General features: G+C 40.3%; 1 protein-coding gene across 1 annotated transcript in view; it reads right to left on the reverse strand.

Moving 5' to 3' along the window:
• The window catches only part of LOC116891084 (cGMP-dependent protein kinase 1), a 108,484-nt gene that overhangs the window by 45,033 nt on the left and 38,367 nt on the right, over positions 1-25,084 (reverse strand). The window contains exon 2 of the mRNA XM_032891798.1: positions 889-985. Within this exon, the coding sequence (XP_032747689.1) occupies positions 889-985 (97 nt within the window). The remainder of the gene's footprint in view (positions 1-888; positions 986-25,084) is intronic.

Raw genomic sequence — 25,084 nt, forward strand, 5'->3', positions numbered from 1 at the left:
GGGATTCCTCCTGACCTCGGGTAGCAACAGTAACTGTTTACTGCACTTTACACAGTGCTAGGGAGTTCCCAGCACACTGTACTGGAGTCTCCTACCTGGGACTCCCCCACTGGGAGTGACTCTGTTCTCTAACTCCACCGCACTGGAGTGCAGCCACCTCAAGGATATACTTCCTTTCTTAATGTTTCTCGCAAAAGACAGGTTTTAAATTCCTACTTCTAACAAATACAAAATAGAGCTATGTTCTTATGGTTTTTTAACACCACGTTCATGCAATGTGCTTAACAAATGAACTTGGACAGAAGTGTCTTTACCATGTCCCATAACGTGTATCCCTTCACCTAGTGACGTAAACCACATGAAATTTATATAATGTGAAATACACTATACCAGGCATCCAAACCATCATCACTATTATTTAATTAGGTTCTTACCATGATAGGATCACAGAGTTACCACCACTACATTTAGTTTATGTATATAAATATGCATGTATCTAATATATACTATAGTTTCTCTTCTGTGTTTACATTTAAGATCATTTAATCATGGCATAATTACATTAATAAGCACTGTTCAGAACTAAGGAAGGAAGTGACGGTCATAGACAATCTTGGGGGCAAATAGTATTTTAAGGCTCCTCATTAAAGAAATGTGTTTACCGTTTACTCAGTACAAAGAGCTCCCTATGAGGTAGTCTGCAGTTTTTTGAGTACACTGACTGCATATCCTAGCCCATGCTGTTAACCAATCTCGGACATGCCTGCCTGCAGGTGTCTGCTTGTGACTAAAGCCATGATGGCTAACAGTAAGAGTTAACCCAGGGAAGAAGAGGGGGGCAGGAGGGGGAGAAAGGCTTTGAAAAGCATTTAAAGAAAATTCACCTACCAGTTCCACTCGTCCGAAACCTCCCACTCCAAGGGTGTCAATGATGTTGAAGTCAGACAGCTTCAGGTTGGCGAAGAAGGCAGCTTCGGCTTCATATCTGGATTTTTTGATGTGAAAAAACGGAAATTTCTTAGATGCGCACACACGAGTACTACGTATGAACGTACTGGAATGGCAAGACGGCGGCACGGGCTTTTCCCGCTTCAATTCCATTTTGCTTTTAGAGTCTGCGTTTTTCTCACACTCATAATTTTTTGGTCCCAGCTGTATAGAATAACATAGACTCGCACTTGTTTTTCAAAGGAGAAAGATATACAGAGTATCCAGTGCACGGCAGTCAAGTGACCGCTACGGCCCCGTTATCAACTCAGTCACATCTTGGTGTTTTTTCTACGGGTCTTCTTGCGAGTGTGGATCGTTTGAGCTGTTCTCTTTTGGATTTGTTTTGGATGTTTAGGGTTTGCTGGGTTTTGGTTTTGCTGTCCAGCTTTTATATAGCAGTTTCTCATTAGTTTCCCTTATCCACAGAATGACAGTGTCTTCTATCAGTGTTTATCTGAAGGGGCGGGAGCCAGAGACAAGTCGGGGTGTCTCTGGAGTGAAATCACAGCCAGGTTTTAGAAAGAAAAACAAAACAAAAAAAAACCACCAAACAGATCCCAAAAGCTGAGGGCCGAGGTGCAAATGTCTGAAGTAGAAACTCCAGGAGACTCATAGTCACATCCCTAAGGAAGGTCTTTCCTCGGCTCACATCTGTTCGCTGACTCTCTGCTCGCCATCCCAGGGTCTTCAGGTCTGCAAGCCTGAAGTGGCAAGCAGGGAGCAGCATCCAGGTCTCACTGCACAAGTGTCAATCTGACAGACGCAAGAGGCCAAAATGTGCTTCTGTCCAATGAGAAAACCCGAGTACGAGTTGCTTAAAATAACACCCTGCTTAAAGGCCCTGCTATTTTTAGAAAGGGCAGGAAGGCTTAAAGTGGAGATGATCAGCCCACTGACTAAAGCCGGGTCAGGAGATCACTCAGCTGTCTCATGATTGAAGTGTTGAAAATCACTATGTATGACCTTTGACCTTCAGGCCAACAGGGTTCCATCTAATACTGTATAATGCACAGGCATGAAGAATATACTTGAGGAAGTGGTACGAACACAGCTTGTGCAAATGATTAACTCTAACACAATATCCCAGCACCTTTGGTGTTATGCTGCATGGCATTCTCTAGTATAACCCAACATACCTTTAAACATTATGCCATAAAGCACACGATGACTTCTTAGACAAGATTTCAACTCCCTTCAATTTACAATTATGGGGTTATACCTTTTCAACAGGTCCCCCGTTGACAGACAACTCAGAGTGGAGGAAAACAGGCCAAAAAACACTAGTCTTGGTTTATTTGCTTATTGTGTGAATTTGGCTACTTTTGAACCTTTATAGACAAAGCTGGTGAATCCAAGAGTGTTGGCAGATTTCGCCCACTCACTACCCAATCTAAAGGTCACCAGTGCAGTACAGGCCCTGAGTGGCTGGAATGGAACTTAAGGGGCAAATGCACATATCTAACATTCCAAACCCCGGCTGCTTTTGGAACCTCCAGCCCATTTAACCAGGCAGGGGCAGAGTTGACTCCAACAGGTGTTTCCAAAGGACATCTGCTGAGATCAGACTCCATGAGGGTTAGAGGCCCTGAAGCATTTCCTGGTTGTCTAGAGGAACACAGCCCTGTGAGCATCTCTCCAGCTTTCGGTTTTTGTTTTGGAAAACAAAATCTGCTCTTTAAAATGTCGAGATTTGTTTTTTTTTTAAAGGAAACATTTAGAAACCTTCATACCCGATGCTATTTCATCAGCCTCGGAAAACAAACATGAAAAGGAAGCTGAGAGGGAAAACTTAAAAAAACAAGGGTTGGTTCTGACGTCTCAGCCAGTTGCTGAAGTTTTAGGACAGCACATCAACTGTGGGTTCCTCGCTGCTTTCCACTGAGGTTTTGCTTTGTCTTTGCTCTGCCTGTGTTCTGAGATTACGTAAGCCAGGCTGGCTTTAACCTTGAGAGCCTTCTGCTTTAGCTTCGCCAGAACTGGGATTATACATGGGTACCACCAGATTAGGATAATTGATCATTTTATTAATTCCAAGTGACATCATTCAGAATAAAACACTACTAAAATGCCATGTCAGAACCAATAATCCTTACCTATTCATAAAAGGAACATTTTTGAATAGTAATGTGTTTGCTGGATATACAGATCTCAGGAGCAAAAAGTGCACACTCAGACGATTGGATTACTGCCCTACATCTGTCTGTCCAATTTATGGTATTATTCCTTAAACCCTTGAATATACCCCGTGACATTTGACCTTGTAAATTTAGGCTGCACATGCATCAGAATGAGTGATTCCCAGCTTCAGCAGCTCAGCAGAGCTGCCTGAGCCTCTTACCCAAGTGAAACAGTTACTTGTAGGGCTGGTTCTCAGAGTCCCCACCGTGAGAAACTCCCCGTGATTCTGCTGCACAGCAGAGCCCAGCCCCATAGGTCTGAGTCTTCTAAAAGCTCCAGCCTGCTCCTGTAGCAACCCAGAGCCTGAGCTCAGATTAAATTAGACCAGAGGGAGAAGTTGCTTCCCAAGGAGCCAGGGGTGGTAGAACCTGGCAAGAAGGTTTGGGTTCTTTTATTTTGCTCCTCCATCACTTTGGCTATCAGCTCAAAAATGTTAACAGATGAGTAATAAGGGCTGGTGAGATGGCTCAGTTGATAACAGTACTTGAAAAACACGCCTGACGATCTAGGTTTAATTCCAAGAACCAACTTCTAAAAGTTGTCCTTTGACTTCCACACGTTAAGTATTTATACTTATCCAGGACAGACAGACAGACAGACACAGTCATACACACACACTCATACATACATGCATCCTTATACACTAGTATATACATACACACATACACACACACACTTCCTCACACACACTCACACATACATGCATCCTTATGCACTAGTATATACATACTTGCATATACACATACGCACACAAACACATATACACACAAAAAGACACCCACTTTCTTAGTAGACATTTTTCTTTAGTTATAGGAATCCCTTAGCATATATATGCTTTCATTAACTATAAGCATTGCGAGTCCCAATATCGTCCCTTGTAATCATACTTCACTACTTTTAAAAAATTACTTTGCTAGTATTATTATGCAAAATTTTAGAAATGTTCTCCATGTGTTCAATAAACTATCCTTGCTTGATTGAAAAAAAAAAAAAGACAACCATTCTCTGAAGGTATTAGCTTAATATTGATGAGATGTATCTTAAAGGGGCCTTAAGACAATTGCGTCTTGACCTTTGTTTCTCTTTGTGTTTGGGGCTAATTCTCAGACAATTCAGGCAACACATAGGGAAAAGTTTCTCTTTTCTAACCCAGGAAATGCTGGGAGTTGCCTATTATTTCAGATTATTTTCATTTTTCTTCTCATTTATGTTTATTAAAGAGCAGAACCTTCATCACAGGCACTTTTCACATTTCCCCCTTTGTATTAACAACTTTGAAACATGACTAAGCCTGTGTGCAAGCTTGTGAGCGTCTAAAGATGCTCGGCTGTGATTTTCTGTTTGTTCTTTGTCCATAACGGCAGGGATATACCCATCCTTTTCCTTGTGGATTTATATAAGAAAACGTGAGTCCATCAATGAACCAAGTTATTTAGAGTTGATAAAGTTTGAATGGAAAGAAACTAGGTAAGTAGTTGGTGACCTATGAAATAATCCTTTTATCAAACACAAAATGAGTGTCCAATCCATGCTTTCAGTTAACCTGCTGTGGGGCGGCTTACGGACAAGGAATTAGGTATGGAAGTACATTCATTGGCTGGACGATGTTATAGAAGTAGAGTTGCCAAGTGTTTAATAAAAATTCATTTCAGTAACATGTAGAACCCTCAATGTCTGGTTTCTTACTCTATGACAGGGCTATAAAATACATTCTCTAATGGCTCTTAGGTCAGCGTGAGCCACTAATTTAAACATTATCATTACCAACTTAGTCATGGCGTGGAAATGATGGGTATGTTGAGAGATGATGAAAAGTATGAACGCTGGTATATATGTTGCCTCTGAAATCATATGAAGCCTATGTACCCATAAACAGATTGATAAAACATAAGTAAGGTTAGACTGTGCCTTACAGACAGAGCATGTGCTTAGCAAGTATGAGACTGGTTTCAATTCCCAGCAATCAGAAAACGAACAAGCAAACTGTAACAGACAAACAATGAAACAAAAGCGAAAGCATCTATGTCTGTTGGGTGAGGCAGGCAAAGAGAATGTATCACTTCTCAAACACTCCTAATGATAAAATTCACGTGGGGCGGTAGTGATTAGAAACAATGGAGCCTTGTGAGTCCATACAGGATGATTGTTGAACTGTGAAATGGACAGTTAAGACAGCTGAAAAGTGACAAGACTGTCTTGACTATCACTCCCTCTTTCCAATTCTGCTTTTATGCCACAGGAGTTCCTAAGGTGAGAGGAGGGAACTGGAAAGAGAGGAAGGAGGAGAAGTTATGATCGGGATATAAAGTAAATAAATAAAGTATTAAACAAACAAACAAAAAAACCCAAAAACCTGAGGGTGTGGAGATGAGGCACACGCAGCCTGGGACATCTGCGTTTCTTTCACGCTTGCATCTATTTCTCCTCCTTCCACAGCTACTCATCTGTTCTGGGTTAGACCCACATTTTTTTTTCCGGAGCTGGGGACCGAACCCAGGGCCTTGTGGTTGCTAGGCAAGCACTCTACCACTGAGCTAAATCCCCAACCCCAACTCACAGTTTTTTAGGAACAGATAATAGTCTTCAGATTCCTAGTTCTCCCATTATTTAACAACAAAGGCAAGGGGGTCTTTATTAACCTCCACACTTGTATCTCTGGTTCTCATAAAGAATCTCTGAATCAACTACTTCCTATTCTTGTATTAAGAGAATTGGAAGCTATAGCCTATGATTTAAGATTATTATTAAATAGTCAGCTTGTTTCCCTGGGTCTCAGCAACTGGATGAGTGATTCATCTGGAACCAGACTCATGAGACTTAACGTTGTATCCTTACATTGAATATTACAATAACACATGTTTCTACACCATTTGATAAAGAAGACAATATCACCTATACTCTTAAGCATAGAAGAGGTAATAAAACATAGTTAGATGAGTAATTAAGAACCATTTGAACAGAGCAAACACAGCCCTGTTGGTTTTAATTCACTTTATTGACCATAAATATTAACTTCAGAAATTGGAGCCTCCAAGAAAAACCAACCGAGGTCTCAGAATGTCCTGATTGATGTACAAACATTGTTTCTTGGCTTGGCCTGAACTCACTGCTCTTGGGTGGGCTTGTATTACTGCTGACGTTAGGCGGGTCAGTTCTTGAGGGAATCTATAAAAAGTTTTTCAGCAAACATAGATGACTCTAATCGATGACTAAAATATTTTTTACTGTATGTGTAAGAACATGGGATTTAATCAGATGATAATGTCTACTTGGGACTTAACAATGATATAAGAGAACACCAGAATTAACAGATAAAATGCTCATGACTTTGTGACCTTGGTTCTGCCCATGACACTGACCTTCCAAGACCTTTGTTCTGTAATGTTTAGGGACCTTAGAGATATTGAACACATACACCTATAAGCTAATCAACATGAATTGGTTACTAGTTTAAGTCAGAGTCCAAGTTCTTAAAGCACCCAGGAAAATGCCTAGAAATCATTTGCCTTCACATTGTATGTAATAAGGGTCACTGGAATCTACAGCTGTATTTATACAGAAATGTATTAAATGGAGTGAGAGATTTTAGAAATAATGTTTACACGCAGAAGACACAGTCTTGGTCTATGATAAATGCACACTCTACCCTGACTAGGTATTAAATTAAGACTTATTTGCATACAAAATACATTATAGGATAGTAGTTTCTGATTCAACAGAGCTTGGTGTATTGAATAATTTGTGTGACAAATAAATATGAATGTAGTAAATGTAAATATATATGAATGTATATATACACACTCATGCATAGAGAAAGCAGTATTAAATAGGAACAATAATACTTATTTGCCTACACAGCACAGGTCTAATTGGAACTAATCCAGGGACCAGGGACCAGGGACACACTGTCTTACGGCACTGCTTAAACTGTTACGGACAAAGCATTAGGAGCTACATACCATACACCTTTGATTCTTGAATGTTCAAATTAAACAAGAATAATCAGTAAAGGGGAACTTGATTGCTTTTGTAAGCAAGACACCAGCCGTCTGTTCCTTAGTTGCCAAAAGTGCTCTTGGCAATCAGGCATGAAAGTAACACTTCTTAGCTCATTGAGAGCAGGGTGAATGCTTTTGTTGATTAAGTTAGTGAAAAGAAATAGGAGGTGCAACATTAATTTAGCAAATCTTGAGTATTTCATTAGGTCAATTTTCTTCTAAAAGAGAAAATCTATTCTTCATGGAGATAGGAGATAACATTAACTCACGGCCTCTACTTCACAACGGTGCCTTCTTAGGCCATTATATCATATATAATGTTATAAGAGAATACCAGAATTAACACACACACACACACACACACACACACACACACACACACACACACACACACACACAAAGAATGACAAGAGCTACGCCCTGGTGCTTTTCCATGCACCTTTACCCAGATTACAGAAATGAAAGGACAGTGGAGAGGGCATAACAGTTCAAGATTCTAAAATGGCGGCTGTGTCTGTTTTCCATGAATGTAAGCATTTATTACACACAGTTGCTTCTTTAAACACATCCTCCTTAGTCTTGGAGTCTTGGAATAAATTTGTTATCAAATTTCACTTTCATTTGAACTTTGAACTTGAGGAAATATTGTACATAAATCTCATGAACACACACATGCACACACATACACGCACACACATGCACACAGACATGTACATGCATGCATATGCATACACAAAGAATTTATTGTAAATTGCCAAACCATTCTCAATTTTAAATAATTAGTAAATGTCATAGGATGAGAGAAATTGGATAGAGCCATTCAGACCACAACTCTGTAGGACATTTAACAAAGAGAGGATATTTTTCATATTTGGTTCCCTTATCATTACATATTTTGCAGAAGAAAAGGCTTACCTTTTGACTATACCCTGTTTTTATTTGTCTTCCCCTTCCTCAAACGAGTTCACAGTGTCAAGGCTCTTTAACAACCAAGTCTTCACGGCCTAGGTGAGTTGATTTGGTTTTACGATGCCCTTGACTCCAACAGTGATGGGAACACTGCCTTCGTTTGCAGCCTGTCTTTCCCACGTTTAACAATGCATGTATTAGACGCTTCCTTCACATTCTAGAAGGATCTGTTTGGATCCTCACTTTAAGTTGCCCTCTTATTAATGCAGAAACAACAGAACCACTGGAGCAGGGGACTGCTGAATGGGAGGTACCTGTCTTAGAGACCTGGGAATGCATTGACACCAGTGAGCAGGTATCCGTCAGAGTAAGCTGGAAGCGAGTCGGGGGACTGGTATTGAGGCTGTGGTAAGGGAAGTCATCTCCTCCTGTGACAAAGCTAAAAAAATGCTCACACAGTGTTTTGCCTTCTACTTTAATGAACTTCGTTCAAGCTTATGCTTGCTGCTTGGAAACGCTCGATTCTCTTTCACAGTACAAAGATTTGATTGCTTTTTTTGTTTAAGTAACATGAATATTTGCAGAATGTTTCTTGCTGACTGGGAATCAAAGGTGTAAGCAATAAACAACAGGGAGAAGGATTTCGATTTTAGGTCTCAAGCTGCCAGCATTGTAGCATAAGCATGCTTCTTCCTGCATATCTAGACATGTATATAGCAAACTAAAAATGCAAAATTTTATTATGATTTGTCTCTCTTGAACACAGTGGAGTAGTGATTTGTTTTCTGAGACAAGTCATATTTTTAGATGAATAAATGAATAGGATTTGTTACCTGGAGCAACAGTGTAACAAGAGTCTGCTAATAAAGACACTTCAAGCCTAAGTTTAGGCTTACAAATGTTAGCTGAATGGAATGCCATCTTAATACAAGATCTTTGAAACAAGCTTAAACGTGCTTTTTTTTCTTTCTATTATCTAACCACAGTAAAGGATGGGTTGATCCAAAAATATTATTTTACTTTGATTTTTGAAATTTATCTTTTTTTTTTTCCGAAGCTGAGGACCGAACCCAGGGCCTTGTACTTGCTAGGCAAGCGCTCTACCACTGAGCTAAATCCTCAACCCCCAAAGATTTATTTATTTATTTTATGTATGTGAGTTCACTGTCACTGTTTTCAGACACACCAGAAGAGGGCATCAGATCTCATTACAGATGGTTGTGAGCCACTATGTGGTTGTTGGGAATTGAACTCAGGACCTCTGGAAGAACAGTCAGTGCTCTTAACCACTGAGTCATCTTTCCAGCCAAAATTTATCTTTTTTATCATCACACAGATTTCACTTAATCATTAAAAGCAAAATCGATTCTCTAGTCCACAGACACATTGGTTCTATTCTGGAATACATTCTCCTTAGCCTAGAATTGTGTATAGGTTTCTTTTTCTTCTTCCAACCACTTAATCACATACTAAGCATAGAGAGAGCACAGGTTGATAACCAATGATGGTCAACTCTATTCCAGAATATTTCATGGTAGGTATTGTTAGTTGATCAGACATCTACTATTATCTTTTGATAGTCAGGAAAGCCATTTGATTTCCTACCCCTGAATTTTCCATGAGCTACCAAGGCGGCCAAATACGTTAGGCCTGTACCTTTCATCTGTTCCTGTAAGCCAAGAATAGCTAAGGAAATAGCAATATGGTTGAAGAATATTCTTAGAAGCCAGTTGGCTTTGGGAAACCTCAGCTCCACAGATCACTTAGCACAGGCAGTAACAAGAAGCTTAATCTATTTCCACTTAATTGTCAGGAGAAACAAATCAGCTTCCTTGGGTTATAGTAAATGTTAAATGAGATTAAATTATTGGATGGTAATTCTGTACTCATAATTTTCGAAAGATGATCATTACCTAGGACACATTCTAATTATGTGTAAGATACTCATTTTAGTCATGTCTAATTATTAGCAACTGCCTAAAGTTTCTATCATTGAATTTTGGGCTGGCCTAAAACTACCAGTGTACCTGGATATGATCTACAGTACATTTGGTTGGCAAACAGAATACATATAGAAATAAATTAAGAACATGTGGGGTTTGAACCAATAGTAATATGTTTTGATTCCTTCCCTAGAATTCAAGGTGCTTTAATTATGGCTGGTGCTGTCTCAAGGATAGGGGATAACACTTGGACTGCTGCTGTGCATTGCAACGTATACTGTGTTTTTAACTATTTAATTCCTGAAATATATGTGATGCGTTGCTGTCAAATGAATCAAACTGAAAGTTTTGTTATCCGAAATGAATGAAGGTTGGGGCTCCTGCAGTCAATTCTAGACCTTCTATTCGAAGAGGGCAGGTGAGGTTCTCCTTAAAATTGAAATTTAACATGTTCTTCATGTCTGCTTTGCCTTCAGAAAGTATGGAGTTTGTGAAGCTTCAAGTGGACAAAAGAAAGACCCAAAGTCCTGATGTTGCTTCCCAACAAGATCCTTACCTTCAACTATTCCCCTGAGCTTGTGTGTGTGTGTGTGTGTGTGTGTGTGTGTGTGTGAGAGTGAGAGAGAGAGAGAGAGAGAGAGAGAGAGTGAGAGAGAGAGAGAGAGAGAGAGAGAGAGAGAGAGAATACATCACCATGCTCTTAGCCAGAGCCAGGTAACAACCTTCGTAATCCAGAGCCTGGAAGTGACTGAAACAGATTCTCAAGAGGCATTCACTGTTCTGTAAATGTCCCCGCTGAGAACAAATCATTGCCCAAATTAGAGTTGCCCAGAAACTACTCAGTGACCCATTCCTGTAAACGCCCCTCTCTTGTTTTTCCTGGAGCTTCTTCAGTATGAGAAACTTCCCCAGAGCATCCAAAAGACCACTGCTCATGAGGAAACCCTGAAAGACTTGGGAAGGCCCGTAAGGAGAAAGGACAGCCTTAGTTCCTCTGTAACATTCCCGTGAGAACCCTGGCTGCCTCCTGTTCACCAGACATTTGTCAGTGGATCTTTTAAACCGGGAAGGCTCAGTGTCAGATCAATTCAGTTGGCAAATAATAGTAAATACTCTTTTGATTAAAGTCCTTACAAGCTTTATAACGTCTTCACCCCATAATATTTGTTAAAGGTCATTCCCGGAGGTGGTACAATTTGGAAGGCGAAACAAGTTTAAAAATAAAACCCACATGCACAGAAAAATTTTTTCTTCATATATCACGACAAACAACAATAGAAGAAAACAGGAGACAAAAAGATACATTTCCTTTTTTTTTTTTTTTTTGTCAAAGCGTATTTGCAAGGTTTCATCATGGCGCGTGAATTTATTTGCAGTGCTATGAATATACAACACAGTCACTTTGCATGGGGATGTTTCTCTGTCTCAGGAAATGGAGTCATCTGTAAGCTAATGTTTTAGAGGTGGAACTGATGCCGCGAGGCTTTGGGACGCATTCACCGCAGATGCTGTCTTAATGATTCTTCTAGCAACTACCATCACCCGCCCACTTCCACCCAGCAGTACTGACTGGAAGATCCTGGTCTGTATTGTTACATATTCTACTTGGATCAAGAGCCCTCCATGCACACATAAAGAGCTATGACACAGCCAGGACCAGAAATTTCCCTTTATCAGAATCCCGTTGTCCCAGTCCACGTTTGGGTGTTCCATTGCCGCTGAACAGTTGCGTATGTGCCTGGCGCTGCCAATCCTTTCCAAACTAGGTCCCTTTGTAGGGAGCAAACTGATACGGACACAAGCTCAGAGCCAATAGGGAAGAGAATCCTACAACACATGGTTCTCATCCATGGGCTTCATGCTATCCTTAAAAGACAAAACCAAATATTTACCTGGCTGGGACGAAGGGAAAAATCTTGGGATTCTGAGTCAAGATTTTTCCAAAGAACTTAAGCGAAGGATCCCTTTTCCTTTTGCTTCAGGTCCCCCTCCTTCCAGACCAGATTCCTTCCGTCAGCAATGCACTGGCTCAACTCCCTGCTTTAGCTGCTGCCTCCTCACCCCAAGCTTTTACTTTCCATTGAAAATCCAAATCAGGATCAAACAAAAGTCGTTTTGGCCCTTCAAAGAGTCCGTGAGAACGAAGCTGCAATGATTAGGGTAGTGACGCAATTGAGAGCTACGGCTACGCAGACTGTGCTATCGGAGAATGGGGATGACCTAGGGAAACGCCATTGGGTTCCTACCTCCGTTAACCCACCCAACACAGGAGTTCCAAATTTACTTGCCTTTAAAGAATTCCAAATCAAGAGAAATTGCATACCACCTGCTTTAGATTTTCTAACAGAAAGTGAACAATGAGTTTTGCAGCTAAAACAGACATTAAAGCTATGGCATCGCTAACTTCTTCTGGAAGGGGAGGGAGATCTGAAAGCAGAAACATAAAGTTAAGAAGTAACACGGAAGTTATCACTGTTTCATTGTTTACAAACAATCTGTTAGTACAGCCGGAAGCATTACAGCCAGCATTGAGACTTCAGCCTGCAGCCTGTTGTCTGCCTACCATTGCCTCCCTACGGTCTTCATGCTACATACAGAAACCATGTCTACTATGTTCTCAGACGTTACTATGTTTTCAGACGTTACTAAACGTACTGCATTTATTTTCCTGTTTAACTCATACTTCATTTCTTAATGTAATATGTTCCATTCTCCATAATAATATGACATATGGGATCCACTATGGAATGGATCCCATATGTCAAGGGAAAAAAATGAGGTTCTTAGATGTTATCGTTAAATATCAGTAGATAAGTAACATCTCCTTATTAGTTTTCCAGTGAGATGAAACTAAAAGCTTACAAACAACGTGACAGGAGTTACTTATGTTATTTTCCTGTTCTACCACCTTTCTATTATGGTAGTCTATCAATTAAAACAAACCAGACATCTCAATTTTGTTGTTTCTCTATGGACCAGTTGTCAACATTTTTCAACTAGATCTTTATTTCAGTAAGCAAATGGAGTATCACAGGATATGAGAATTAGTGCAATTTAAAAAAAATTTTGCCAATTCAGTTTAATATTCTATGGAGTTTTTTAAGTCATCATTTTTTTGGGAATTTGCAAGGACAATTAAAGTAGCCGTTACAATCACAGTGTCAGACTACCTTGGTGTCCTGATAAGAGTTTTCAAGGGACTAGGGCTCTACCACATGAGGTGTACAGTTGGCTGTTTGTTCTAAGAGAATATAATTGTTTGTTTCTATTCTGGAGTGTCTGTCTGTAAACTGAACTTGAAGCTAAGGAGTGTCCCAAGATTAGGAACTCAGCTACGAAAACCTGCTTTAACCAGGTTTGACCCGTGAGAGTCTGTTTATTTTTTAAACTCATTATTGTTAGCATAGAAACAATAATTCAATTGACTTGAAACAACAAAGGGTGTTCAGGTCAGTATCACCTTTGCCCTACATGTTTTACCGTGGAAATCAGTTGTCTAAGGGTGACAGCAATTACCCTATCCCTAGTTTGATAAAGCCATAATTTTCCCGTGGGGGACAGAGTTCATGAAAAGTGTATAACCTTGACATAATTTACCAAGGAGGCTCTAGGGACTGATGTGTTACCCAGATCTGCTGGGCTGGAAGGCATCTGACAGGTGGAGGTAAGCAACCTGAGCCAACTACAGTAAAGGTAAAGCCAATTACAGAGCTTTAAAGCCATTTGGACAGTAAGTAATTTGCATAGCAAGGTCAAGGCAGACCCCAAGTGCTACATTTTTCAGCACAATGAGGGAGCTCTGCAAATTACTAAAAACAAAAACAAAAACAAAAACAAAAAACAGGAATAGTCCAGAAACTTTTAACTCTTATAGATACTATTATAGATACTAACAGGGGGCGCAGATGTATACAAAATAGAGAAAAGGAAAACCCAACCCTTGAATGGCTTCCATGCTCATGGAGGAGAAAAAGAAACAAAAATGTGTGGGTTAACTGTGGTAAATGCTGTGGAGACCAGTTAAGAGTCTGGGACCTGGCACAGGAGGGCTGCGGTTTTAACTCAGAGGCCAGGGGACTCACTTGGAGTAAGCCCGGTGGAGTCTGGGTAGAAGGAATTGAAAGTGCAGCTGCTTCAAGCAGGCAATTCTCCGCTGTGCTTAGCTAGGTTACCACAGAGGTTAGCACTGTGGAAGCATGGATGGGAGAAGGAAATGAGGTTGGGGAGAAGGTGGTGGAAGGGGTGCAAATTGTCCAGTGCTTTCTAGAGCATGGGGGATTTGACTTACTCTCAAAAGGAAGCCCTTAGAGAAGGAAGCTGGGTCTGTTCTTACATTTTAATTTACATTTGAAAATTGTGTCTAGGAGGGTTGAATCAGACAGCCGGAGAACAAAGCTAGGATGATGGGGATGAGCATTTGAGCTACGACCCACTTAAGGGAAGATGCAGCTTAAATGTGTTTGGCTTCACAAGTATGTTTACAAGAGCATCGGGATGATTTTCTGTGTGAGAAGCACAGAACAGAAGGGCCTTGACACTCAAGACAGAAACGATAGAGATGGAAACACTGTAAGAAAAACAGGTTTGGAAGTTCAGTTTTGATATTTTAGATGCCTTTACAAGTAGGCATCCAGAACTTAGAAGTCTGGTCTTGGAAAAACAGAATCTAACCTGGAAATACAAATCTGGAAGTTATCAGCACATTTGGGTTCAAAAAGTAAGAAGACACCCTGATATTGCCAGAGACGATGAAGAAAGGGCATGGATCCAAAGAATGAGTCCCAGAGCATGCTGCCATCGAAAGAGAGGTGGGAACACGAAGTCAGGGAAGAGAGTGTAGAGAGTCTAAGTTCCAGAAGTGAAGATTTCAAGATAAGGGCATGGGCTTCTTTCTGTATGAAAAGCTACAGATCAAACAGGAAAAAGGCCCAACAAGTGAATTCAATCACTAATGACCTTGTTATGGCAACGTGGATCCAAGCTGGGGGAGAGAATTAGAAGTTTCCTATTTATATGTACTGCAAAGAGTTTTCTAAGGTAATAGCAATGAGGTGATCAGTGAAGCACAGACTTGCAGATATGGGTAGGTCATGGGGTTTTCTCTGGATGCCAGTTCGCTGGACAGTTGCTCACTTCGATGAAAAGAATCAATTCATTCCGTGGGAAGTCTGCATCATTCAGACTTCCTTCCCAGAATGGAAGCTTGTGACACATCCTCAGCCATCTAACACACTGCTAACACAGGCTTCTTTCCCATACTGCACATGGTGAACTGTAGTGAACAGCAGGAGACGTAAGAATGAGTCTGGTCATTCTAGAAGTCATGGAGAGAGAGGCTTCACAGACTAAATAAATCTTTTAGAAGAAAGGGTTGATGACCTGGTATATGGTGAAATGCGGTAATAGAACAAGACTAGAGCAATGTCAATGTCAAGTTTCAAAAGAGTGACCTGCTAGGAGAAGGGGTTTTAGGGCAGGGAGAAGTCAATGATCTGAAGGTGAGGTAAGGGCAGGACTAACTGAAGTGGTAATACAAAGCCATGTATTTTCCTATCAATACTATGGGTGAGTACTTTCCTCTAGTGGCTGGACAATTTGTAGTGCAATTACTCTAAGTTCTGTATGCTCAGTGTCACTTCATTCTATAGGAAACAGTCTGTTCTATATTCAGCTCGTTGACTTCACTCTGGTTTCTTTTATGTAGCTTTTGATTTACATATCTAGAAAAACCTCCCATTTAATCTCTCTCTTTGTCTCTCTCTCTCTCTTTCTCTCCTGTCCTCTCTCTGTCTCTCTGTCTCTCTCTCCCTCTCTGTGTCTCTCTCTGTTTCTCTGTCTACCTCTCTCTCTGTCTCTGTCTGTCTCTGTGTCTCTCTCTGTCCCTGTCTCTGTCTATCTCTCTCTCTGTCTCTCTGTGTCTCTTTGTGTCTCTCTCTGCCTCTGTCTCTCTCTGCCTCTGTCTCTGTCTCTGTCTCTGTCTCTGTCTCTCTCTCTCTCTGTGTATGTGTGTGTGTGTGTGTATCTGTGTATCAACACATATTTAAGAAAGAATGAAACATTCTGAAATAAAGAGCACTATGAATGTAGGAATTCGCGTGATAACAGATTTGGAGTTTAAAGATGACTAAAGATCATTTTCTAACCTCTTGTATTATATGGCAAATTAAATCTCTCTACCCAGGAGGCATGTGGCACAGTCCAGAGGCAGAAACAGGCTTATTTGTCACATGATAAACAATGTCCTGCTCCCATGGGTGAACTCTTAACAGCTGTCACCTCTGCTGGTATCAAGGGGGGTGGGGGCTAAGCTATCCAGGGATATTTCTAATTGAGCATTCAAGGCTATTTACTGGAAGGCAGGGGATCCTTACCCATCCACACAATACCCGTAATTCTGGGCACAGGGGAGCAGCTGATGCCCAAGAGCTGTCATCTCCAATCTTGCCAGACCCCAACACGCAGCACAATTAAAGCAACAGTTACCTGACCACGTAAGCCCCTTTCACGAACACCTGCCCAGTTCTTGGTTTGAATTTTTTCAATGATCGAAGCACTTAACAGTATTGTGAAAACAGTTTTTGTGATTTGTATTCAAGTTTTAATGTTTTTTTACCCCTAGACTGTTGCTAAGGAGAATTTACAAAGAAACTACATCTTAACTTGCAGTTATTATGACATTTAGAAATCTAAGTTGTAAGAGGAAGTCAATAGTGACTTTAAAAGGTTTTGTCTACTTCAAGGGATCATCAGCCTCTCTCCTATGTATAAACTGAGTATAAGTATTCTCCATTATTCATTTACTGATTTAATTTTTTATTGTCAGCAGCTATTCATGTGAGTACTTTTACCATTAAAAAATAATAGAATTTAGCAGCTTGATCTCATATCCAGATTTTTTTTTAAAAGTGATTTTCATAAAGTTTACGAATTCAGGCTTTATGTCTAGAAAATTCGTTCAATGAAATGTGGGGATATGCAAATGATCCTAAGCATGATATTACATAGTAGAACTTTTTAAAAGAAGCATTGACTTAGTTTATAGAATAAAATCTATGGAGTTTATTTAATGTTCTTTCTATGTCAGACTTTAATAGAGGTTTTATGTTATTGGTATAACACTAAAAGTCTTCCCCAAATGTCTTACTTTAAAACAATAAAAAATATTTATTATCTTCTAGATTCTGAGCCACAAGTTTGAGGAAAGCTCAGCTGAGCCATTGCGTCTTGGGAGCTCTTGCAGATGTTACCTGGGACTACAGCATCTGTGTCATTTCCGAGGAGGGCTTATACCACACAGCTACTAGGCACTGCTACATGAGAGTGTGATTTAGTTCCTTTCCATATGAGCTTCTTTGTGCTCTTACGATAGGGTGATATGTGTCCTTCTGAAACAAGAAGTCTCCAAAGAAATAAATCAGAGAGCACAATGCCTTTAAGACCCAACCACAGAAGTGACACCCCAACGACATCCATAGTATTCTCCCTTGACCACATGGACCGCAGCAGTTCATGTGATGGAAGGATACACAGAGCATACATATGGGAAGATTCATATGCCTGGGACCACTGTCTAGTATACTCCAGTCTCGGATCCTTGTGGTTCGCATTGTTTTTATTTGTGGACTGCCCTCATCTCTACCTAAAGCCTCTGAAATTCCCATTCTGTGTATGCTCCCTCTAAAGCGCTTGCCATAGAACTCAGTTCCAGGTGCAGACGAAGCTTCTCAAATGTGATATCTTAACTACAGCTCTTATTATTATTATTTTTTTGTGAGACTATCACAATATGCAAATCAGGCTGACCTTAAGGCACGATGCTTCTGCCTCCTCTACTCTATGCTGAGATTGCTGCCCTGGGCCACCATGGCTGCAGGCACTCTCCCCACCACACGAACCTTCTCTAGGTCACAGAAGTTCTGACATCTAACAGGACGGGCTGTCCCTGAATTAGGCTTCCAGGGCTAGAAATAATCAAGGCTTCTAGCTCTGTCTTCAAGTTTGCTGCCTTTCCCTTTAAGTCCTTCCTCCTTTGACACAAACAATTGCTCAGTGTTTGCTGTGGTTTCCTCAGGCTGCATTCTGCTTGGAGGCTTTTCAGGAGCCTAGCAGCGACCTCTCTCTGCTTACGGCCACCTTTCTCCTTCTTTGTCCACACTAGTGATGTTTGGTCAATTAAACCCTCTCAAAACCTGTAAGTTTATGCTAAATCCTGCAGAGTTTCAGAAGACAAAAGACGCACCCCAGCTGCTTCTGACATGAGCTCTCTTTCCCTTTGTGCCTGTGTGCATGCGGATGTGAACCGAAGCTCCTAACCTGTATGGGAAGCCTCTGTCTGCCCGAATCATTCTCTTAAATTATTGATAACACAACAGACAATCTTATCAGAATAAATTTAGCCTTATATTTATATTGTCTTTCCCTTAGTGTTCCTTAGATGTGACTCTTGCCTAGAAGCCACCTAATTTCAGCATCATTTTCCATTTGGAAAAGAAGAAAATTACTAAAATATCTACTAGATCATTTATGCTTGACAGTTATCATTTGTCTTATGTTTCTCACACCACATTTCCCATAAGCAATGAGACCAAAACATCTAAGATTAACTTTCTACACATTGCCTGGAAAATGGCTTTCAACTGGATTTCTCTCTTGGGTTACTAGACTCATTTTTACTTAACCTGCCATTCTAAGTGACATTCTTGCTACTAAATAACCAGGGTTCCTTTCCCACAGTTTCTAGGACAATCTCTCCCCTCTCCCTCCTCCCTCCCTCTCCCTCTCCCTCCTCCTCTCCCTCTCCCCGTCCCTCTCCCTCTCCCCCTCCCTCTCCCTCTCTCTCTCCCTCTCCCTCTCCCTCCCCTCTTGTCTCTGTCTCTGTCTCTCTCTGTCTGTCTCTGTCTCTCTGTCTCTGTCTCTCTGTCTCTGTCTCTGTCTGTCTCTGTCTCTGTCTCTGTCTCTCTCTCTCTCCCTCTCTCCCTTCCTGTCAATTGTTATGTGTTTGATTGTATGTGCTGAGGGGGGTAGGGCATGGAGACAAGAAGAAGGTATCTGATGCCCCGAGTTAGAGTTAACAGGTAGTTGAGAGCCTCCATGAGTACTAGGACCCGAACTCAGGTCTTTTGGAAAAGAAGTCAGCATTTTAAAGCACCAAGCCATCTTGTTAGCCCTTCCTCGTTTTCTTAAAGCCCACACTAAGCCTCCTAAAGACACTGGATTTCTTTTAAGTCTGTTCAAAGTTTCCAAGTCCTACTACTTTGCTCACTTTCCTGTTCAAATCTCTTCACATTCTAGTCTTTGTGATAGCAGGCAGCACGCTCGTGGAAAGCAAAATCTGTATTCGTTGGGGAACGCTCTGTAAGACATTACCCTAGTACTCAACGACTCCAAGCAACGGTTTTAATGTGGGAGCCTCTGAGTGGCTGGACTCCAGCAAATCATGGCTGGGAACTGAATGCAGTCTGAGCACCAATGATGTTTATTTATTATTTATTTATCCGTACCCACAACCCCACAATATGACTTTTCTTAGAATCAGGGTCTTAATTAGTTAAGATGAGGTCATAATGGATAAGGTAGGTCCTAAGTCCATAACTTGGGCCCTTATAGGAAAACCCTATAAAGATTCAGCTACTCACAAGGTAAGGTTAGCCATGTGAAGATGCAGATATTGGAGCCAGCATCCACCGATAATGGACACCAAAGACCCCAAACCCAAGAAATAAAAGGGTTTAAAAGACTTTTCCCCTTGGTCCTGGAGGGGGGACCCTGATTCTGACATTTTGATTTCAGACTCCTAGTTTCCAGTGAGATGAAAAATAAACTTTCTGGTTTTAACCCAAGTTCTAATAATTAGTTATAGCTGTCTTAGTAAACTAGCATACAAATCCTCCTTAGGTTGTTCCTGTTTATTAATCTAATTCCCCATTGCGGAATCAATCTTCTAGTTTACAAAAAAAATTGAAAACTTTATACAGCTCTCAAGTGAACCAGAAAAACCAAAACATAAAAAGCAAGTGGGATGAATTCACTCATTTCAGTTTCTGCATGTGAGTACTTCGAGGTGAGTTTGTTACGTGTATTTATGAAGCATCTATTAGATGTAAAACTCTGTAGGAGCCATCCTGACTAGAAATAAAACAAGCTTTCACTTCTTGCTGGGGTACTGAGGAGAATTCTCTCTCGGGTTAAGGAAGAAAGGATCGAGTGAGCCTCAGTGTGCGTATTGATACTATAGGGAGATTCTAGTTTGTGACTTATCTCCAGTGACCATGGAGTCATTGATTCCCCCGTGACGGTCATCCATCATTGTATGGATACTATTAGCGTGATGTCACTGTGTCTTCGATGGCTGTGGACATTCTATGACAGACGCAAACTGAATGCAGGATTTCTGCTTCAGCCAGCACTACCATATCCCCATCACTCAAGGCTGCCCCTATATAAACTTTCCAGAATCTTCAGAATTTCATCATCTGGAGACTCACCCATTAACTTTTTCTTGACTCTTCTTCTTTTTTCCTCCCTTGCTCATCCATCAGCAAATACAATCAATTTTTTTCCAAAGCGTCTCCCAACCCATCTTCTAGTCTCCTCCACCGCTACCACTGTCCTCCAGCCAACCTTCATCTTGGACCTGGATGACTGGAAGGACCTCACTGTGAAGGCCTGTCAAGGAGTCAGTGTGGCTCACTACCAGTGATTGGGCTGTCCCCTTCCCTGCAGCCATGTCAACATAAACCAGACTCAACTCCTGTATGTTTCTCCTAGAGATGCCAGGCTTTTATTTTTAATTTAGTTTGTGTGTGTGTGTGTGTGTAGGCTGTGAAAGTAGAAAGCAGACCAAGAGAAGAATAATGAGAATTGGGGGGTGGGGTTGGCAAGGAAAATTAGAGTAATAGCATAAAAATGTCTCAGATGAAATCAGATGAAATCCACTAACTGGGGGAGAAATTGATTAGCAAGAGGGTGGTAGGGAAGGAAAGGGCAGAAGAAAGAACAAAGTATGAACAAGCCCTAATAAAACCCATCACGACGTGTGCTAATTTTAAAGGGACGATCAAGCAAAAGAACAACAAAGTAGACTTGTTTAGGAATAGCGCACAAAAAGCCGTGTCTTCTGGACCAAGTACTGGGATTTGATCCCAGTGAGGTAAACTCTCCTTGACAAAGATCTCAGCAAACAGTAGATGAAAGAGGCTGTTTTAATCCTTTACGGAACCTAGAAGCCAGTCTCAGCTAGATCATTTTCAAGGGAAAAAAAAAACATAATCCAAGGCAGCACCTAAAGAGAAGGAATTGGCACTTTGTGTGGAGTTTCCATCCCTGACGAGTGATGGCCACGTCTGATTTAGGAAACATTTATAAAAGTAACAGCCAAAATGAATGGGATGCATTCCAGGACTACAGAGCTAGTATCATAGATCCAGGTTGGTTTTAATTTTGAGCTCACAATGCACAACACCAATCTGAAATCTATGCAATTTTTCTTGGCCAATAATTTGACTCTTTTTTTATTGGGAAAATATGGTCAAGCAGTTAGGTAGCGGGAGAGACATATAGCAAACTCGCAGGTCGTCTGAGATTAGACCCTTCCTGCTATGATCGGCCCGAGGCTCTACTCTCTCCTTGTAACACACCAATTTTAAGGAAAGAAAAGCTGTTTTCCCCTAAAAAGGCTACTTTGTAGGTTGGTAAATTTTTATTTCATTTTATTTAATCTGTTCTGCTACATGGCTTTTTGCTTTAAAAAAAAATAGGATCTGAATTTTTTTCCTCAGGTCCAGAGTAGAAACATGGTATTCTATACCTCCCCGAAGATTCTAAGGTTACAGAAATACACTTTTGCCTCTTCCCTTAAGAGTAAATTCAAACAGCTTATATCAATCACCTGGACAAGAGACTACCCCACAAGAAAGCTGCTAAGACCTAAAGATTTGTTAGAAAGATGGGAGGCTAAACAGCCCCTCTTTCTTGATAGAGTTGTTCACAGATTCTCACCATAGCAGTCAACATCCTAAACCCACATTCTCTGATAATCTTGGATTGTCGCTCTATTCCTGAAGGACCTCCCCCCTCAAAGTGTTTCTCATTGGCTTCCATTGCTGACCCCGCCCTCTGTCTGAAACTTCTAACTCAAGACCATATTATCCTCCTTCTATTATGTCGCTGCTGCCTTTCTCCCAGCAGCCGCAGCCCATACAGCTCATCTCCTGGCTGGTTTGCTTCCCCTGAACTTTCATAAAATGCAGCATTGAATAAAAGTGGACTTCCTGTTGCTTGGTTTATTAAAAATGCTTTGGGGCTCCCCCCCACCCACTTAGTATAATGCTGGCTATAGGTTTGTCGTCTATAGCTTTATTGCACTGAGGTATGTGTGGTTTATTCTTAGACCATGGTGATTCTCTTCAGAACCTTTATCATGAAGGGATATTGGATTTTTGTCAAAAGTCTATATATATACATCAGATAGATCGGTCTATAATTTGTGTGTTGTGTCACTATTTTGGTTTTGGTATCAAGGTAGTTACTCATCCAATAATTCAATATGACGCTTCATGTCTTGGCAGGAGAAATAATACAAGAGAAGGAAATGAAACTGATACAAATAGGTAAGGGTAAAGTAAAAACAAAATCATTTAAATTATATTATTTTATTCATAAAGGAGCCTGAGGACTCTACTGGGGAATTCTTAAGTCTGATAAAGGCTTTCATTCAATAAGCAGGATACAAAATTAACATACAAATACCAGTAGTCTTCTTATATATAGAAAGCTGATATACTTAGAAGAAATCACAGAAACAGCACCATTCACTATTGCCCCAAAGGAAAACTTGAACTAAGAGTAGCTAAGGAATAGAAAGAAAACAGTAAAGGAAGAAGTTGAAGAAGACAGAAATGAATACTGTGAAAATAGCTATACTAAGAAACTCATGGGTTCAGTACATATCTAAAACACAAAAAATTCTAGATTATAAGACCATTCTTCAAAACCAAAAACAAAAAAGTAATGGCAAGAGATACTCCAGAGCCATAATCACTAAACCAGCATGGCCCTACCACGCGGAGACAGCTCAGTGGCAGGACTAGGAGACACAGATATAAACTCAGGCAGCCATGTCACCTCATGTTTTCCAAAGGTGCCAATGCAAAACAAAACAACTCAAAACCCAGCCTCATCCACAAATGGTTCTGGGAAACATGGCGTTTATGTGTAGAAGAATGAAACTATATCCCAGGTTCACCCTGCAAAATGCTTCAAGTGGACCATAGACATTAATGTAGAAACTCAAACTATGAAAAGTAAAGAAAAGGGGGAGACGATGTTTTAGACATGGGCATAAACTAAAGCTTTGGGACAGAGTTCCAGGTGCTCAGGAAACAATGCCAAGAAAGAACAGGTAGGAGTTCTTCTACCTGCTTCTGCACAGCAAGGAAAACTCTAGATTTATTTCTTACCAAGAGTTGTTAATATTTAGAATAATTTTTTAAATAGTAAACACAAAAATAAATCATGGCCAAACAAACCAAATCATAAATAAGCTGATGACACAAACACAAATTACAAATGTTAATGATAAAGTGAAAAACTGTCCACTCTAGTTGTCAGAAAATGCAAATCAAACCTTCCCTGAGATTCCATTTCACTTAGAGCAGAATGGTTATTATCCAGAAACAAATAACAAAAGCTGGCCAGGGCGTAGATAAAATATATCTTGGCAGGAATATAAACTAGTCTAGTCATTATTAAGCTCAGTATGGAGGTTCTTATAACAACTAAAAATATACCTACCCTATGACTCAGCTAAAGCATTCCTGGCTGTTTATTCAAAGGTCTCCAAGTACCCTCAGATCCTAGCACACCAGTGCTCCCTGCAGCACACTCCTGCTAGCTAGGCTATGGGTGCACCCTAGATGGCCAACATCAGACCACGTGAGAAAGAAAAGATCATATGCACAATGGAAATTTTCAGCCATAAAAATTAAGGAAGTTACGTCATTTGTAGAGAGATGACTGCAACTGGAGATAATTATATTAAATAAATTAAGCCAGTCTTAGGAAAAATTCATGCGCTTTCTTTCATTTGGAGTTCTAGATTTTATATGCATACAGATAGTCAAGTATATCTATTTTCTATAACGGAGGGACAGCAGTGTAAAAGGGGGAAGGGAAAGGAGGCACGGGAGACCTAATCAGCATATCTAATACTGGTATAGACTGTCTTGTGTAAGAGAGTACCGTATACAATCAATATACACAGCATCATTTTCTTAAAATAGAAAAAATCTTAGTGATTCCTCTCTAAGTTCATTTTAAAGTTCTTTTCTCAAGAGACTCTAAGGGACCTTTTGTTCACAGGTAACACAGATTCTAGGAGAAAGAACAATAACCAAATTGAATAAAATATGGTTCATTCAGGGATGGAAAGTGATGACTAGCTGTAATATGAAATAATTAATATAAGATAATTATAATATATTAATATACAGTATATTAATATAAGAAAAGCTAAACAGAAGTATGAGAAATGCAGACAACACTTCAATGAAACATGCAATCATTTGTGGAAAAAGCCAGTAGTCTGTAAACCAGGTGCTTTTAGAGTAGGGGTTGGGCTGGACTGCACCTGAGACCTCTGCCCTCAAGACTGGTCAACACACAAGGGCCTCAGTGTTTGTTCTTTAGTTGTGGGGAATCTCTGTCACTTAAAAAAAAGTGTCTAGCTATTAGAAGGATTTTAGAAAAACAGATTTTTGTCTTGCTTATTATTTTACAAAAATATGATTGGAGACATGGGACCTAAAAGTGACCTTCCACCTATCAACATTCTTTCCCTCTGAGAAAATTCATTAAATCACTTCAGAAAGTTCATCTTGCTTATTTTTTGTTTCTAACTGGTTTCATTTTGCCAGACTGTATTATGTTTGGGAAAGTCTGTTCTTGGCAGGACACTTCACAGATATGCCCAGCCTTGCTCAGCAGAGAGAGAGAGTAAGAAGCAACGGTTGCATTTTGGTCTTATTGTTTAAATTATTTCCATATGTATATTGTTTATGCATATTCACA

The sequence above is a fragment of the Rattus rattus genome, chromosome 2, assembly GCF_011064425.1.
Source record: "Rattus rattus isolate New Zealand chromosome 2, Rrattus_CSIRO_v1, whole genome shotgun sequence".
NCBI lineage: Eukaryota > Metazoa > Chordata > Mammalia > Rodentia > Muridae > Rattus > Rattus rattus.